Genomic DNA, 19,882 nt, shown 5'->3' with positions numbered 1-19,882 from the left:
ATCACTACAAATGTTCACTACAGCTCTAGAATGTGGTCTTCATCAGCAATTTTTCACATAGGCAATAAAACAGTAGTATACCAACCTGTAAAGTGTTAATGCATCATTTATAAAATGTTTTTGCAATGTACTTCTAGGGCGATCCAGGAATGCCTGGACCACCTGGTCTCCAAGGACCCATTGGTCCACAGGTGAGTATTTTGAGGGGCATTGAATAATATTGAAGATTTATATCTTGCAAAATGCAAAACAGTAAATCAGTTTATGTAGCATTTATTAAGGGGCCTCGGTGTACATTTTCTCACTGTACATCAAGTTCAATGACCATTGGAAAATTGGAAGTTTATTTACCTTTCTATTTAAAAAGCTGTTCAAGCACCATATCCATCAGAAGATGGTTCAGGCACAATCAAATTTCTTCAATTTGTCTAAAAATTGTCCTCAATTTTTCTGCAAGGAATTGAGACATTTTCGTTTCTTTAAAGTTGCCCTTTGCCAAACTTACCACACAATGTAATATTAATCTATCATAAATACTATGCAATGGGTGTATTTCTTGAAGAGTTATGTTTAACAAAGAGTAGGTTCTCCTGGTGGCCTCAAGTATGAGTTACCAATGTCTAAGTTAATGAAGATCCATGTGGAAGAAGGGAGGGCTACAAGGAAGGATCAAGAAAATAGAACTGATTGACAGTTTATTCAAGAGGCTAACTGTGCTCAATTTGTCTCATTCTGCACTGCGTCATCCTGATCTCCACAAAACCACTTTAATCATTGTGATATAACTTGATAGCATTCATTGTAGATGAACATATAGCATTTTAGTTTATTACCTTAAAAGTCACACTTTATAAAATTATACTTCCTTCCAATAATAAATAGTCTTTTTAACATAAATAACAACTACAGTTTTTGTTCTTCCTTCTAAAAAGGGAAAACCAGGTTCTCCAGGCCCACCGGGACCTCCAGGTTCAACAGGCGATCCTGTGAGTTGAATTCTCATGTTTATTCCAATGTATATCATCTGCTATTTAGGAAATAGGACTGGGGACTGACCTTTACTATTTCTACTGTTGTAGGGAGTAAAAGGTGAGAGAGGACCATTGGGAGAAACTGGCTTTCCTGGACCAAAAGGACCACCTGGAGCCCCCGTATGTATATTTTCAGAATAAGGTTTTTATATGCTATAGAAAACACTTTTTAATGAAGAACTTCCACTCTTCAGTGATTAGCACAGCAAACAAACTCATGTAGTCCAAATGTTACTTAAAACAAAGCCGATGCTTGAACTTGCTGTATTTAGGTATGGACGATATTACATTCACTGAGTGTTGCTAATAGTGGTCAAGCTTCTTACTGGAATGAATATTTGAAAAGCTTCTCCCTCTGGCTGTCTCACTGTATTTGCATGATGAGGCCTCATAATTCTGGAGAGGCCAGCCAGCAATGATGAAGATAGGGACCCTAGCTGAAGTGTCATGATTGTGCTCTAGGTCTGTCCAGGCATCCTGCTCTTTGCTTCAGAATACATACTGATTTTCAATATATTTCAAGTGGTCTGTGGATCTTGCTGTAGATATGTGCTGTATTTGTTCTTGGATACCTGACAAAGGCCAAGACTAGAGGTTCAAGAGATAGCTCTTGTACTCCAGTAACCAACTGTTGGTCAGACAGAGGAGGTTAACAACAGTAGGCACAGCTGACTGCCCCCTGATGAAGGAATTATGTGAGTGCTCCAGGCATAAAATGTTAACCAGGTTGATTTTCTATGCATCGTCCCAGACTAGTTGTAAAGGATTTAATCTCTATCAATTTTCAGTCTAGTAGAGATCTGAGTCCTGATGCCAAGTCCTCAATGGCCCATGCATTCAGTTACTTTGGAGGCGGTCACAGTGCCTGCACATTATCTGCGCCCAGTGCAAGGAAAATGTGATTAAGTCCTCTCTATTTGTGGTGCAGCTCAGGAGATATGGTTAAGATTTGGTGCTGGTGCCAGGGCAGAACTAGCTGTCAGGAATGTCAAGGCCACTGTAATATAATTACCACTGTTATTAGTATCTAGTTTATGGTTCAGCATCAGCAGCTTTGCCTGAGGACGACGCAGGTTTCAGCCCCGTCTTAGAGAGGTTCTCGTTGGTCAAAGCTTTTCTTGTCTGCCTCTTGCCTCTTCAAACAAGATTTGATCTTTGTACCCTTTCTTCTTTCTCCCAGTTTATTGTAGTCCATACATCTGATGTGAGGAAATAATTGCTTTAAGTACCAGGTAGATGGGATTTGGGATACAGCGCCAGGGTTGGATGTGGATATTTCTGACAGCATTCAGAAGGAAATAGACTACAAAGAGAAAAAGATTTCCAAAAAACGAGACAAGCCATGAGAGTTGGACGAGCTGGTTTGCTCTTCCATAGATCTAGCATATATCCACCCAATTGGCCAGTGGTCTCCTTCTACACTGTAAACTTCCATTATTCCATAGAAAAGGTTCTGTTGATCTGCAGATATAGATGTCTTACTTTCTGTGAATACCCATTCCATACGTTTCTCTCAATCATACACTCTCCTAATGTCCCAAGAAACCAGGACTAAAGATCCTGTAAATCAGAATCAGATTTATTATAAGACCATAAGAAATAGGAGCAGAATTAGGCCATTCACCCATCAAATCTTCTCCGTCATTCCATCCTGACTGATCCAAGATCCCATTCAACCCCATATACCTGCCATATCCTTTGATACCCTGATTGATCAGGAAACTATCAACTTCTGACTTGGACACACCCACAGACTTGGCCTTCACTGCAGTCTGTGGCAGAGCTTTCCACAAATTCACTACTCTCTGACTAAAAGAATTCCTCCTTACTCTGTTCTAAATGGTCGCCCCTCAATTTTGAGGCTGTGCCCTCCAGATTTGGATGCCTCACCATAGGAAACATCCTCTCCACATCAACCTTATCTAGTCCTTTCAACATTCAGTAGATTTCAACAAGATCCCCCTACATTTTTCTAAATTCCAGTGAGTACACATCCCAAGCTGCCAAACTCTCCTCATAGGTTAACTTCTTCATTCCCAGAATCATCATCGTGAACCTCCCTGGACTCCCTCTAATGCCAGCACATCTTTTCTGAGATATGGGGCCCAAAACTGTTGACAATATTCCAAGTGCAGCCTGACTAGTGTCTTATAAAGGCTCAGCATTATCTCCTTGCTTTTATATTCTATTCCCCTTGAAATAAATGCCAACATTGTATTTGCCTTCTTCACCTCAGGCTCAACTTATAAATTAACCTTCTGGAAGTCTTACACGAAGACTCCCAAGTTCCTCTGTACTTCTTATATTTGAATCTTCTGCCCATTTAGATAATAGTCTGCACCATTATTCTCAAATATAATTCACATATATGTATTCACAATATATTACCATACATTTCCTAACATTGTATTCCATCTGCTAATTCTTTGCCCATTCTTCCGATTTGTCGAAGTCCTGCTGCAATCACAATGCATCCTGAGCATTACCTATCCCTCCACCTATCTTTGTATCATCTGCAAACTTTGCCACAAAGCCAACAATAACATTATCCAAATCATTGATAAATAATGTGAAAAGTAGCGGTTCTAATACTGACCCATGATGTACGCCAGTAGTCACTGGCAGCCAACCAGAAAACACCCCCTTTATTCCCATTCCCTGCCTCCTGCCTGTCAACCATTCCTCTATCCATGCCAGTATCTTTCCTGTAATGCCATAGGATTTTATCTTGTTAAGCAGCCTCATGTGGCATCTTATTAAATACCTTCTGAAAATCCAAGTAAATGACATCCACTGCCTTTTCTTTGTCCACCCTGCTTGTTACCTCCTCGAAGAATTACAAGAGATTTGTCGGTCAAGATTTTCCCTTACAGAAACCATGTAGACTTTGACTTATTTTATCATTAGTCTCAAGTACCACCAGAAACTTCTTACTTAATAATAGACTCCAACACTTTCCCAACCAATGAGGTTCTGCTAACTCACCTATATATTCCTTTCTTTTGGTTTCCTCCCTTCTTAAATAGTGGGGTGATATTTGCGATTTTCCAGTCCTCTGGGATCATGCCAGAATCAAGTGATTCTTGAAAGATCAAGACCAATGCATCCATTATCTCTTTAGCATTCTCTCTCAGGACTCTGAGATGTAATCCATCTGGTTCAGATGACTTATCCATCTTAAGACCTTTCAGTTTGCCTGGCACTTTTTCCTTTGTAATTGCAATATCACTCACTCCAGCTCCCTGACACTCATAGACCTCTGGCACACTGCTAGTGTCTTCCACAGCGAAGTCGAATACAAAGTGCTCATTAAGTTCATCTGCCATTTCTTTGTCCCATTACTACCTAACCAACATCATTTTCCAGTGGTTCAATATCAAATCTCACCTCCCTTTTTCCTCTTTATATAACTGAAAAAAACTTCTGGTATCCTGCTTTATATTATTGGCTAGATTGCCCTCGTATTTCATCTTTTCCCTTCCTGTAGCTTTTTAGTTGCCTTTTGTTGGATTTTAAAGTTTTCCAATCATCCAGCTTCCCACTCACTTTTGCTACCTTATATGCCCTTTCTTTGGCTTTTGTGCAGCCACATTTGCCTATCTCTACCATTTGAGAACTTCTTTTTCTGTGGGACATATCTATCTTGCACCTTGAGAAGTATTCCTAGAAACTTCAGCCATCTCTGCTCTGCTGTCGTCCTGGCCAGAATCCTGCTTCAAACCACCTGGGCATGCTCCTCTCTCTTGCCTCTGTAATTCCCCTTCCCTGCAATACTGATACATGTGACTTAAGCTACTCCCTCTCAAATGCAGTATGAATTCAATCATATTATAATCACAGACTCCTAAGGTCTCCTTTACATTAAGCTCCCTAATAAGATCTGGGTTATTACACAATACCCAGTCTAAGATAGCCTTTCCCCGAGTCGGCTCAAGCCAAGCTGCCATCTCATAGGCATTCAACAAATTCCCTCTCTTGCGATCGGATTCCAACCTGATTTTCCCAATATCCTGGCATATTGAAGTCTGTCATTACAATTGTGTCATTACCCTTATTAGATGCCTTTTCCAGCTCCCTTTGCAATCACAGACCCTCATCTTGGCTACTATTTGAAGGCCTATATATGATTCCCATCATGGTTTTTTCTACCCTTGCAGCTTCTTAACTTCGCCCACAAAGATTCTGCATTCTCCAAACCTGTCACCTCTTTCTAAAGATGTAATTCCATTTCTTACCAATAGAGCCACACCACCGCCTATGCCTTCCTGCTTATCCTTTTGATACAAAGTATATTATTTTAATGTTAAGCTCCCAATTATCACTGACATAAGCTGTGAAATTTGTTGTTTTGTGGCAGCAGTACAATGCAAAGACATAAAATATACTACAAGTTACAATAATAATTTTATATATATATATATATTCATTCCAAAAATGAACAATAAAGGAACTGTATACAGGAACATCTGTGCTGAGTATGGATTGGACACTTGGATTGTTCCCAAGTCCAAGGGAAACACTCAAGAAGGTAGCGGAGAATGACAGAGCTAAGATCTTGTGGGACTTCCAAATACAGGCTGATAAGCAGGTACTGGTTCGCCAACCAGACATTATAATACTGGACAAGGAACAGAAGAAAGCAATAGTAATAGTTGTGGCAATCCTGAATGACAGTAACATCTGGAAGAAAGAATTTGAGAAGCTGGAGAAATACCAAGGCTTGAAAGAGCAGATAGAGAGGATGTGGAAGGTTAAAGCCAGAGTAATCCTGGTGGTGATAGGAGCACTTGGACTGTGACACCTGGATAGGGAGGATGGCTCCAACAAATCACAGGAACAGCATCTGAGATCTCAGTCCAGAAGAGCGCAGTGCTAGGAACAGCAAGGATACTGTGCTGAACCCTCAAGCTCCCATGCCTTTGATAGAGAACTACCAAAGAAGGTAGTGGAGAATGACAGAGCTAAGATCTCGTGGGACTTCTAAATACTGACTGATAAGCAGGTACTGGTTCACCAACCAGACATTATATTACTGGACAAGGAACAGACAGACAGACAGACATACTTTATTGATCCCGAGGGAAATTGGGTTTCGTTACAGTCGCACCAACCAAGAATAGTGTAGAAATATAGCAATATAAAACCATAAATAATTAAATAATAATAAGTAAATTATGCCAAGTGGACATAAGTCCAGGACCAGCCTATTGGCTCAGGGTGTCTGACACTCCGAGGGAGGAGTTGTAAAGTTTGATGGCCACAGGCAGGAATGACTTCCTATGACTCTCAGTGTTGCATCTCGGTGGAATGAGTCTCTTGCTGAATGTACTCCTGTGCCTAACCAGTACATTATGGAGTGGATGGGAGACATTGTCCAAGATGGCATGCAACTTGGACAGCATCCTCTTTTCAGACACCGCCATCAGAGAGTCCAGTTCCACCCCCACAACATCACTGGCCTTACAAATGAGTTTGTTGATTCTGTTGGTGTCTGCTACCCTCAGCCTGCTGCCCCAGCACACAACAGCAAACATGATAGCACTGGCCACCACAGACTCATAGAACATCTTCAGCATCGTCTGGCAGATGTTAAAGGACCTCAGTCTCCTCAGGAAGTAGAGACGGCTCTGACCCTTCTTGTAGATGGCCTCAGTGTTCTTTGACCAGTCCAGTTTATTGTCGATTCGTATCCCCAGGTATTTGTAATCCTCTACCACACTGGCCCCTTGGATGGAAACAGGGGTCACCAGTGCCTTAGCCCTCCTCAGGTCCACCACCAGCTCCTTAGTCTTTTTCACATTAAGCTGCAGATGATTCTACTCATACCATGTTACAAAGTTTCCCACCGTAGCCCTGTACTCCACCTCATCTTTCTTGCTGATGCATCCAACTATGGCCGAGTCATCAGAAAACTTCTGAAGATGGCAAGACTCTGTGCAGTAGTTGAAGTCCGAGGTGTAGCTGGTGAAGAGAAAGGGAGACAGGACAGTCCCCTGTGGAGTCCACTCTGTCTGACACACAGTGTTGCAAGTGCACGTACTGTGGTCTGCTAGTCAGGTAATCAATAATCCATGACACCAGGGAAGCATCCACCTGCATCACTGTCAGCTTCTCACCCAGCAGAGCAGGGCGGATGGTGTTGAACGCACTGGAGAAGTCAAAAAACATGACCCTCACAGTGCTCGTCGGCTTGTCCAGGTGGGCATAGACATGGTTCAGCAGGTAGACAATGGCATCCTCAACTCCTAATTGGGGCTGGTAGGCGAACTAGAGAAGGTCTAAGTGTGGCCTGACCATAGGCTGGAGCTGCTCTAGAACAAGTCTTTCCAAGGTTTTCATGATGTGGGAGGTCAGTGCCACCTGTCTGTAGTCATTGGAGCCACTGGGGTGCGACGTCTTCAGTACAGGGACGAGGCAGGATGTCTTCCACAGCACAGGAACCCTCTGGAGACTCAGGCTCAGGTTGAAGACATGGTGAAGTACTCCACATAGCTGGGGGGCACAGGCTTTGAGCACCCTGGGGCTGACACCATCCGGGCCTGCAGCCTTGCTTGAGCGGAGACGTTTTGGCTGTCTTCTCACCTGTTCAACTGTGAAGTCCACTGTGGTGGTTTCAGGTGGGGGAGGGGTGTAGTCATGAGAACAGAAGAAAGCAATAGTAATAGATGTGACAAAGTATAAAAATACCAAAATATAAAATTAATAAGTAGAGCAAAAAATGTGAGGTTGGGTTCATAGACCATTCAGAAATCTGATGGCAGATGAAAGAAGCTGTTCCTAAAATGTTGAGTGTGTGTCCTCAGGCTTTTGTACCTCCTCCTTGGTAGTAGAAATGAGAAGAGGGTATGTTCTGGGTGATGGAGGTCATTCACAATGAATGTTGCTATTTTTCAGGTCCTCAATGACCTTGATGGATCTGTTTACAACCCCCTGCTGCTTTTTCTGATCTTGTACATTGGCTCTTTCATACCAGACAGTGATGCAAGCATTTAGAATGTTCTCCACGCTACATCTGTGGAAATTTGCTAGAGTCTTAGGTGACATACCAAATCTACTACTAATTCAATTTCTTCTGTTAAGTGTATATTTGACTGTAGCTGGATCACAATCTCATCCTCACCGCAGAACTCCACACCAGGCTTGTCTTTCTACTCGTCCTCCCTCTTACTTCCCTCACAGGAAAATAGCCACTCACAGGAGACCTTGCCCATGCCCAGGATTATGGCTGCACAGGTGGAAGGTCAACTGAGGAAGATCTGTACCAGCAAGGCAGCTGGACCGGATGGAGTATCCCCATGATTACTGAGGGCCTGTGCGACTGAGCTGGGAGAACCACTACAGCGCATCTTCAACATGAGCCTGGAGCAGAGAAGAGTACCCAGACAGTGGAAAACATCCTGTATTGTCCCAGTACCAAAGAAACCACAACCAAAGGAGTTGAATGACTTCAGACCTGTTGCCTTGACGTCGCACGTGATGAAGACCATGGAGCGGCTGATAGTACAGAATCTGAAGCCACAAACCAGGCACGCCCGGGATCCTCTTCAGTTTGCGTATAAGGAAAAGGTGGGAGTGGAGGATGCTATCACGTATTTGCTGCACAAATCCCTCTCTCACCTGGATGGGGTCAGTGGTGCTGTGAGGATTACATTCCTGGACTTCTCTAGTGCCTTTAACACCATCCAGCCCAAGATCTTAAGGCACAAACTAACGGAGATGGGAGTAGACTCTCACATGGTGAATTGGATAGTGGACTACTTGATAGATAGACCTCAGTATGTGCGGTTGGGAGACTGTAGGTCTGACACGGTGGTCAGCAGCACAGGAGCGCTGCAGGGGACCGTGCTCTCTCTGGTCCTGTTCACCCTGTACACATCAGACTTCCAATATAACTCGGAGTCCTGCCATGTGCAGAAGTTCGCTGATGACACGGCCATAGTGGGGTGTGTCAGGAATGGACAGGAGGAAGAGTATAGGAAACTGATACAGGACTTTGTGATATGGTGCAACTCAAACTACCTGCGTCTCAATATCACCAAGACCAAGGAGATGGTGGTGGACTTTAGGAGATCTAGGCCTCATATGGAGCCAGTGATCATTAATGGAGAATGTGTGGAGCAGGTTAAGACCTACAAGTATCTGGGAGTACAGTTAGACGAGAAGCTAGACTGGACTGCCAACACAGATGCCTTGTGCAGGAAGGCACAGAGTCGACTGTACTTCCTTAGAAGGTTGGCGTCATTCAATGTTTGTAGTGAGATGCTGAAGATGTTCTATAGGTCAGTTGTGGAGAGCGCCCTCTTCTTTGTGGTGGCGTGTTGGGGAGGCAGCATTAAGAAGAGGGACGCCTCACGTCTTAATAAGCTGGTAAGGAAGGCGGGCTCTGTCGTGGGCAAAGTACTGGAGAGTATAACATCGGTAGCAGAGCGAAGGGCGCTGAGTAGGCTACGGTCAATTATGGAAAACCCTGAACATCCTCTACATAGCACCATCCAGAGACAGAGAAGCAGTTTCAGCGACAGGTTGCTATCGATGCAATGCTCCTCAGACAGGATGAAGAGATCAATACTCCCCAATGCCATTCGGCTTACAATTCAACCGCCAGGAGTAAGATAGGTTAAAGTGCCGGGGTTAGGACTCAATGTATTTAAGTAAACTATTTAAGAACTTTTTAAAAGCTATTATTAATGCTTTTTGAGAGGGTGATTTTAGATGCATATCATATTTTTACTGAGTTAAGTATTGTATGTAATTAGTTTTGCTACAATAAGTGTATGGGACATTGGAAAAAAATGTTGAATTTCCCCATGGGGATGAATAAAGTATCTATATCTATCTATCACATCAGGACTAATGTCACCACTGCAACCTCTTCCAGTTGGCATGTTTCTGTGACCCTGATTTGCCAAATAAAATGATTTTCAATTGACAGTGGAAGCAAATCAGCACCCACAGAAACATACTATCAAGGTCTGTAGTTTTTGATAGTCCCTCCTAATGAGAAAGAAAGAGGTATTGGCTCTACACTTTCACACACATTTTTACTTCAAATATGGGGGAATGATAGGCAGAGACTTGTTCAGGGCAAATAAGGTTATAGAAGATGTGTGACAATAAAATATTACTGGCATTGTTCAGATACTTTGAAGATGAGCTTTCTTTTCATTACTTTGCAGGGGAAAACTGGGGCGCATGGATTCCCAGGTGCACAGGTAAGGTCAAAGGAGAACAATTTAGGTATCATAATTTTAATTATTACTGATTTGTTTTGCTACCCCACCTCGTGCTTTGAAATGTTAACAGGTTCTAAGCATGAACTGCAATAGTACTCCAATTAACAATAAAGTATTTTACACTTGCTAAGTCTTGTGAATTTATTTTCTTTGTTAAATTGTAGGGTTTGCAAGGGAATCCAGGAGACCGTGGGCCCAAGGGTGAGCGAGTAAGTCACTTATTAAAAGAAATATTTCTTAATATAAGGATAATTCAGCCAGGACATGCCCATTGATTGCTGTTGTCTGACATCCAGTTTGATACAAACTATATGGAAATCTGAATTATCCATATTTCTTTGTTCCATGTTTAGACACTTACTGACTGGCTTTACACATACAAACTTGGAGACGAATTGAAAGGAAATTGATATTTGTATATCCAAAAGTTGTGAGTTTAGTTCCTTCAGAGAGTGAAGAATAAGGGAAAAAACAATGAGGAAAATCCTCAATGCATCCGCAAAGGAAACAGCATTATGAAGAACCCCACGCACCCCTCATACAATCTCTTCTCCCTCCTGCCGTCTGGGAAAAGGCTCCGAAGCATTCGGGCTCTTACGACCAGACTATATAACAGTTTCTTCCCCCAAGCTATCAGACTCCTCAATACCCAAAGCTTGGACTGACACCTTGCCCTACTGTCCTGTTTATTATTTATTGTAATGCTGGTACTGTTTTTGTGCACTTTATGCAGTCCAGTGTAGGTCTATAGTCTAGTATAGCTTTCTCTGTGTTTTTTTTAATTACGTAGTTCAGTCTAGTTTTTGTACTGTGTCATGTGAACCATGGTCTTGAAAAATGTTGTCTCATTTTTACTATGCACTGTACCAGCAGTTATGGTTGAAATGACAATAAAAGTTGACTTGACTTGACTTGACTTGAATTACATTACCACATTCCAGCAAGAGAAATGATCTTGAAATGAGTATTAGGATGAGAGCAGCACATACAAAATGCTAGCGATCAGGTAACATCGATGGAAAGGAATAAACAGTCAACATGTCGAGCCAAGACTCTTCATCAGGACTTATGAAGTGTTTACGACAAGATAAAATTTAGCACCGTTGTTGACCAAATCAAAATTGGTGCCAAATCAGCATGTGGGAGGGAGAATGAAAATCTGGCTGAGTGGTGCCTCAAAAACAACCTCTTACTCAACGTCAACAAGACCAAGGAGCTGAATATAGACTTCAGGAGGAGGAAACCAGAGGTGTATGAACCAGTCCTCTTCAGGGAATCAAAAGTGGAGAGGATCAGCAACTTTAAATACATTGGTGTTAACATTTCAGAGGACCTGACCTGAGCCCAGCACTTAAGTGCAATTGTGAAGGAAGCACGGCAGCTCCTCTATTTCCTTAGAAGTTTGCGAAGATTTGGCATGACATCTAATATTTTGGCAAACTTCTATAGATGTGTGGTGGAGACTATATTGTCTGGCTGCATCACAGCCTGGAATTACTGAGTATGCCCACAAGGAAGCAAGTCTCAGGATTGTATATGGTGATATATATGTATTTCGATAATAAATTTACTTCGAACCTTGAACTTTGAGAATTGAAAGTACTTGAGGAGGAGGGGAAGAATCCCGTGAAACGAGCAGAACAGTTGGGCTGAATATTGCATAGTGCTCTATGACTCCATATAAGATCAATGCTAGCACAGCTGGGAAAAGGATTCACACAAAGCCACAGGATTACAGTAGTAACTCCATTTCAAGAAACTGTACATGTTTTCAGGCATAGTAAGGTTGTGAGAGGCACTGTGTAAATACATGTTATTTACTGTCAGCAATGCACCAGTACAGCCTTTGACCCACTGTTAGAAGATGAAGGCCTGACACCAAGCTCGGTCTATCAGGCAGCAGTATTCAAAGTTTGAAGTTAAAAGTAAATTTATTATCAAAGTACATATATGGCACCATATACAATCCTGAGATTCATTTTCTTGTGGACATACTCAATAAATCCAATAACCATAACAGAATCAATGAATGATCACATCAGCTGGGTGTTCAACCTATGTGCAAAAGACAATAAACTGTGCAAATACAAAAAAAAATAATAACAACGTACACTCGAATACACTTGAGGGGGAGAGGAATAATAGACATTAAACGTCTACACAACAGTTAGATAAAACTTCTAAGCATATACTTTCATCAACGAAAACAAGATTCAGCACTCCACACGAGCAAATGCAATTCTGATAAGAAATATACACCACTAAACCTAAATGAGAGCACAACCCAAAAAAAATGAAGCCATTATCACTATTGAAGAAAAAGTTAACCAATGGAAGAGCATAATCCTCCATGGAAGGCATTCTCGCAATCTGAGCAAACTAGATATTGACAAGGAAGCGTAAAGTACCTAGCTCAGTGCTGGAGCCCTCTTCCCAGAAACGGAAGGGTTCCTGTGGAAATACAGGACCAGGTGTTAAGACACAAAAAAATCAAAATATATAATAATAGACCAACAAGTTCAAGATGATAAATGTAGAAAATGCCAAGAAAAAACAAAAACAATCCTATACATTACAGGATCCTGTAGCAGTTTAACTTAATCTGAGTACTTACAAAGGCACAATCAAGTAGCAAGCATCATTCATCAAAATCTTGCTTTAAAATACAAACTCTTAAAAGAAATCATACCTTACCATAAATACAAGCCTGATCCAGTTTTAAAGTCAGAATACCACAGATTATATTAAAACTGATCAGTTATTACAGATAGGATGATCCATAATAACCATAACAATGCATAATAATACTTGTTAAACAAGCAGGAAAAACTTACTTAATATATATAGCCATTTCATATACGTAACTTAGAGAAATCAATAAATGAAAACCACCAGAAATATGCAAAATTAAAAGAGGAAGTTTAAAGACTTTGGAACATGAACAGGATATACATTGTCCCAAACTGGTATCATCCCAAAGGAGCTACACAATAGCATTCAACAATTATGGCCACACAGCAATCTTCAGAAAGCCACAATACTAAACACCACTAGAATAGTTCGAAAGTTTCTAGCAATTGAGAAATAAGCGTGCTTGGCTATGCCCGCACCTCAGGTTTTACCAGCATGAGCTGAGAAAAAATGTTTTCATAATGATAATTCTCTTCCCTCCTGAACATTTCCCTCAAAACCCATTAAGTACTGATACAAGTGGCCAGTGTGAATGCAAATAATCCTCAACTGCAGGGGATGCTTAAGAAGAAGGAGGTTTTGTTGTCACAGAAATCTGCATTTTGTCCTCCTAAAGGCCAAAATTTCTGAGTGAATCAAAATTTTAAAAGACTGAAATTGTTATTCATTTGGAGAAGGCACCAAGGAATAAGCAGCTAAGATGAGCTATGGTGCAGGTCGGGCCTGAACTGTTAGAATGGAGAAGCAGGGCTACTCAATCCTGCTGGAAGATGTTGGATTTGGATGAGGACAGTATGGAAATAAAGTGTGGTGCCCCTTCAGTTGAATGCACAAATTGTCTAGGCTTGTAAAGAAGGGCTACTTTGGATAGATAGTTAAAATCCACATTTTGTGAATAGGAAATGCAGAAATGAAGGAGAAAGTATTGAACGTTCTGTTTTACTGGCAGTAGTTTGGATCTTAGGAATTGTTCCGCATCATTTGTTCACTTCATTAAAATTAAGAAAGGAGTACTTTGAATTTTAATGCATGTTTTTACTAATGTGTATTTTTCTTCATAAATTTGTGCTTCTCCTCAAAGAACAGGTTTCTAATGTTTGTCTCTTCTAAAATGGATATATAGTTATGTCATGGCCTTCCTTTTATCCTTGTATGTCTTGATCCTTTCTGTTCCTCTTTTGGATAGGGAGATCCAGGAATACTGGGTGATCGAGGGCCTCAAGGTGAAAGAGGAAGGATGGGTGTCCCAGGGCCACCTGGAGAGAAAGGAGCACTGGGACCTTCCGGCCCTGTAGGGCCACGAGGAAGAACAGGTCCCCCAGGACCTCCAGGTTATCCAGGATTCTCTGAAATTTCAGTAAGACTAATCAATTACTATTCTTGTCCACCCTGTTCCAGTATTTTAGCATCTAAACAATGTTGTATATTTATGATATATATTAACTCAATTTTGATGAGCTTATTATGAGTGAATAGGTGAAAGAGTGGTGAGGAAGTGGGACAAATATTCCAACTTTTACAGCAATGTTGGCTTTGAACATTTCTATCATTTCTTCTGCACCATGCACAAAACACTATTCACACTATTCTCCCACATCCATGAACCATGTAATAAATCATCTTCTTGTCATCTCTGCCTACTTTAAATTCAAAATTTGATTGTCATTCAACTATACATAAATACCTTTGAATTCAGCCAAACAAAACAGAGCTACTCCAGGGCCAAGGTGCAAAGCACACTACCAACAGTCATGCACAGCACAAGGCACATATAGCACATTTACAGTGTCCACGGAAAGTATTCACCACCCACCCCCCCCAGAAGTTTTCACATTTTATTGTTTTACAATATTGAATCAATTGGTCAACAAAAAAAGATTCTTTCATGTCAGAGTGAAAACAGATCTCTGCAAAGTGATCTAAATTAATTACAAATGTGATTACATCACAAATGATTTTCATTGGCGGCAAGGTGTTTTCAGACATCCTGAATTAATGCATAAATTCGTGTAACCCCCTGGGTCGCCTCAGGCTCGCTCAGCTCGTTCTCGTCTAGGGGGAGCAGCCTTCGGCCCCGCCAAACTGGGTAATCAGCTGGTGTGGATGCTGTGTGATGTCCCCGCCTCGCCCAAAAAACAGACAGTACACCATATGCGATTAAATGAGTACAATTTATAAAGGTTACTATAACTAAGTGATTAATAACGATACAGTATATATGAAGGAAAAGAAAATAAAGAAAGGCGCCAAACTTATCAAAGTCCAAACCACTTCGTGCACAACCGTTGGAGCTCAATTACTGAAGTCTTCTGGCCACCATTCGATCCCCTCCGAACTCCTCGACTCGCAGCTCAGGACCACCCGAAGTGGTCAACCAAGCACATCTATCTTCGTCTCCTCTCCTCGGGGTACCTCCTGGCCTTGGACCCCCACTTGGGGTCCGTTCCTCACCCAGTTTACAGCATCGCCTCCTCTCTCTCTCACCCCCTCGCGCCGACTCCCCAAAAGCCCGCCAACAATAGCTTACAGACTCAGAAGAAAGAACAACATTAATCCCAGTTGGTTTACAAAGGAATACAATTCTCGTTATCAGTAAATTTTAACCCAAACAAGCTTCCAGCACTCTCTCGCAACAAAGAAGCATTCCTACTTTTAACAAAACAAATAATCCATTTTGATTACATACACAGTAACACAGAAAAAGAAGAAACTCCCTTTACATTCATATTCATTGAGGCTGCAAGAGGCAGATGGGCTGCTATCCAGATTCACTACTTGCAGAGTCCTTTCACCCAGACGTATTCCAGACACCTCTGTCAGGATGCTGTTTATTGACTATAGCTCAGCGTTTAACACCATCATTCCTACAGACTTGATTGATAAGCACGGAACCTGGGCCTCTACCTCCCTCTTGAATACAATTGAATACTCAACTTCCTCACCAGAAGACCACACTCTGTGTGAATTGGTATTCATAGCTCCTCCTCACTGACGATCAACACTGGTGCACCTCAGGGATGTGTGCTTACCCCACTGCTGTACTCTCTGTATACCCATGACTGTGTGGCTAGGCATAGCTCAAATACTATCTATAAATCTGCTGATGGTACAACCATTGTTGGTAGAATCTCAGATGGAGATCAAAGGGCTTACGGGAGTGCGATCTACCAGCTAGTTGAGTGGTGTTGCAGCAACAACCATGCACTCAATGTTGGTAAGACCAAAGAGCTGATTGTGGACTTGAGAAAGGGTAGGATGAGGGAACACAAACAAATCCTCATAGAGGGATCAGAAGTGGAGAGAATGAGCAATTTCAAGTACCTGGGTGATAAGGTCTCTGAGGATCTAACCTGGTCCCAACATATCAATGCAGCTATAAAGAAGGCAAGAAAGAGGCTGAACTTCATTAGGAGTTTGGGCAGGGCCGGATTAACCTAGTAGCAAAAGTAGCATATGCTACAGGCCCCGCATCTTCGAGGTACCCACCCGCACTAAATGCTTGCAAGCTGCGATCTGGTGAAATCGGCATTCTCACCATTTTCTCAGGACTGTTAGAGTGAGTTTTGGGTAGACGATTCATTTACACTTAAATAAATGACATCAGCCATCAGTTTTCTGTTCTTTGACAAAGTACTGTGGATTGAGTTCATAACAATGCATTTCCTAAAAGCTGTGAACCCAGTTTCAATGCATCTCTGGCGCCTCTGAGACAAGAATGCTAATTTTACAGGTAGTTGGGAAGACACCATATCTATGCTTTTTGAATATGAATTGTCCTCAATGTTAGCGCGTAATGTACCAAATAGTGTATTCTGGATTTTAACTGCAAAGCCTCATTTGTTTCATCAACGACCTTCCGAGAAGGAGAATAATCGGCCTTGCTGGATTTTACATGGTGTATATCCAAGGATCTTGTGAATCGCTACCTTAATCCTGTAATCGCGGGAGTTGGAGTTTTTCACAAATGAAAAAACTACAAACAGTTCCAGTGACAAGTCTGCATGACCCAGGTTAAATTGTCAATTGGTATTCTTACACAAAATGAGACTGAGAGGAACAAGACGGCATTCTAGGGACTATCAGGAACACGAGTTGAAAATCTGAAAGGGAGTGCTGATAGATCAGGTTATCAGCAAACACCTCTGGTTCCGCTAATTGTTTCAAAGCATCAGATGATTTGCGAACAATCCCGTTTGAAACAGGCAACGATTCTAACGTGGAATGTGGGTTGGAACCGGAACATCATCTCGTATAGAAAACTGTGGTGTGAAAGCATTTTCATTAACACGGACTAAAATCGCATCAGCAGTTACTGAGTGCGAGGAGATGTCATGGCCTCTGTACAAGTAACTGAAAGGTATTTACCCGGGACACCGATAAATCCAATGACTGTGTAACAAATAATCCGTGCTTGTACCATTATTAATCCTGGGCTGTTAAAATTTAAACGTCTACTCCTAATTTTCTAATGTTCTACTTTTCATAAAAGACAATGAGGGTAAATAAATTCAAACAAAGCGCAATTAACAAATTTCTTCCGCGTCTACTGGGTAAAATACTTAAGGGATCAGACGTTCAGAGTCCACCGCATTCAGAAGAACATGAACTTCTGTGTGAAATAGACATTTCCAGTATCAACAAATTTGCTCATGCTAAATCTAGAAAATCTAACTTTTAAATTGTAGTTTTGTTTCTTTTGACTTTTGAAATTGATACCTACATGTAAGTAATACTATTACTGAAGTGTCAGACATTTGTCGTATTATCTGGCTGTATAGCAAATGAAAAAATGAATTACTATGCAAGTAAATAATTTATGTTTTAATACTTAAGTGTTTTTTTAAAATTTAGGGCCCCTTTATAACATATGCTACAGGCCCTGCACTAGCTTAATCCGGCCCTGAGTTTGAAGAGATACAGTTTGCCACTTAAAACACTCAAAAACGTTTGCAGATGTACCATGGAGAGCATTCTGAAAGGCTTCATCATTGTCTGGGTTGGAGGGTGCTACTGCACAGCATTGAAATAAGCTACGGAAAGTTGTAAAATCAGTCATTTCCATTATGGTACTATCCACCATAGTATCCAAGATACCTTTAAGGAGTGGTGTCTCAGAAAGGTGGTGTCAATCATTAAGGACCCCCAATACCTGAAGGTACACACTCAGTGATTCAGGAATAGTTTCTTCCCCTCTGCCATTCAATTCTTAAATGGATGTTGAAGCTTTGGACACGAGCTCATTTTTATTATTTCTGTTTTTACACAATTTTTAATCTATTTCACACACACACACACACACACACACACACACACACACACACACACACACACACACACACACACACACACACACACACACACACACACACACACACACACACACACACACACACACACACACACACACACACACTTACTTTTTGCCCCTAAATTATCACGTATTGCATTGTACTGTTGCCACTAAGTTAACAAATTTCACGACATATGGCAGTGATATTAAACCTGATTCTGAGAGGGCCAGTTGCACTGACCCCCCACCCCACCCTTTCACCCAGCGGGTGTCCAGCAAGGTAGCACAGACTCCAAGCAGTAAGTAGGCTTCAAACTGTATCACCACAATCATGACAACCTTTGGCAACTCACTACTTCCAGAGTCACCTGAACTGTTTTCAAGTGTCTGAAACATCCAAGAACTATTTAAAATTTTTTAAAAAACACGAGAAAATAATTCTAAGTGAAAATATCTTAAAATGCTACTACTTACGAACATTAGGACAAGGCAAAACAACAAACACTGACAATGATGTAAGAGTCGGCAACTGATTCCGATCCATGAGGTCACTTTCGCTGGCAAAAAGCTGAAGACCAGATGTGAAAAACATCTGGATTCTACCTTCAGTTTCATTTCTGCTGGTTGGTTTCAAGTCCAAGGGACAAAGTGGGGTCTGATTATCTCTAACTCCTCTGAGAGTTCCCTAGACAATTAATCTGTAACTGAGCACAATTTAAGTTATCATGAACACATTGTCGCAGATTAATTACAGAATGCTTTTGTCAGAAGGCAAAATCTGGAAGCAGTGATAGGTACTGATAGAAGGTCATCAACCTGGAATATTACCCTGTCACTCTCTCCAGATTTGGGCTTCTGCCCACTTCCTCTCCTGTGCTGATGAAAGGTCTCAGAGCGAAATATCTACTGTTAATTTCCCTCTATAGATTCTGCCTGACCTGCTGAGTTCCTTCAGCTTTTTGTATATGTTATCAAAAATATATAAAGGTTTTTAACTAAATACTGCTATGAATTTCTAAAACTAATTTATTTGCTATTCAGTTTTAGCCCTGTCAAACTCCTTTAAGTTTATTCTGCAGAAATCTGATGGCAGAGGGAAAGCAGTTGTCCTGAAAAGTTAAAGTGTGTGTCTCTAGGTTCCTGTACCTCTTACTCCTCTTGAATGGTACCAATGAGAAGATGGCATGAACCAGATGATGGGGTTGCTTGATGATGGATGCCAACTTTTTGAGGCATCGCCTTTTGAAGGTGTCCTCAATGCTGGTGAGGCGAGTGCCCATGATGGAGCTGGCTGAGTTTACAACTTTCTGCAGCTTTTCATAATCCTGTGCAGTGACCCCTCCATACCAGACAGTGATGCAGCCAGTTAGAATGCTCTCCATGGTGCACCTGTAGAAATTTGTGAGAGTCTTTGATGACATACTAAGTCTCCTGGAACTCCTAATCAAATATAACTTTGTAATTGCATCAACATGTTGCACCCAGGATAGATTTTCAGAGATGTTGACACCCCAGAAACTCAAACCTGCCTACCCTTTTCATTGCTGATCCCTCAATGAGAATTTGTATGTGTTTCCTCAATTTTCTTTCCTGAAGTCCATAATTAATTCCTTGGCCTTACTAATGTTGCGTGCAAG

General features: G+C 41.4%; 1 protein-coding gene across 1 annotated transcript in view; it reads left to right on the top strand.

Annotated features, from left to right (window-relative positions):
• The window catches only part of LOC140733322 (uncharacterized), a 340,527-nt gene that overhangs the window by 287,643 nt on the left and 33,002 nt on the right, over window positions 1–19,882 (top strand). Inside the window, exons 47-52 of the mRNA XM_073056501.1 lie at window positions 138–191; window positions 933–986; window positions 1,080–1,151; window positions 10,208–10,243; window positions 10,429–10,473; window positions 14,142–14,312. Coding sequence (XP_072912602.1) covers window positions 138–191; window positions 933–986; window positions 1,080–1,151; window positions 10,208–10,243; window positions 10,429–10,473; window positions 14,142–14,312 — 432 coding nt within the window. The remainder of the gene's footprint in view (window positions 1–137; window positions 192–932; window positions 987–1,079; window positions 1,152–10,207; window positions 10,244–10,428; window positions 10,474–14,141; window positions 14,313–19,882) is intronic.

Source organism: Hemitrygon akajei, chromosome 9, assembly GCF_048418815.1.
Source record: "Hemitrygon akajei chromosome 9, sHemAka1.3, whole genome shotgun sequence".
NCBI lineage: Eukaryota > Metazoa > Chordata > Chondrichthyes > Myliobatiformes > Dasyatidae > Hemitrygon > Hemitrygon akajei.
The sequence above is the reverse complement of the archived record's forward strand: the minus strand, read 5'-3'. Positions and strand labels throughout refer to the sequence as shown.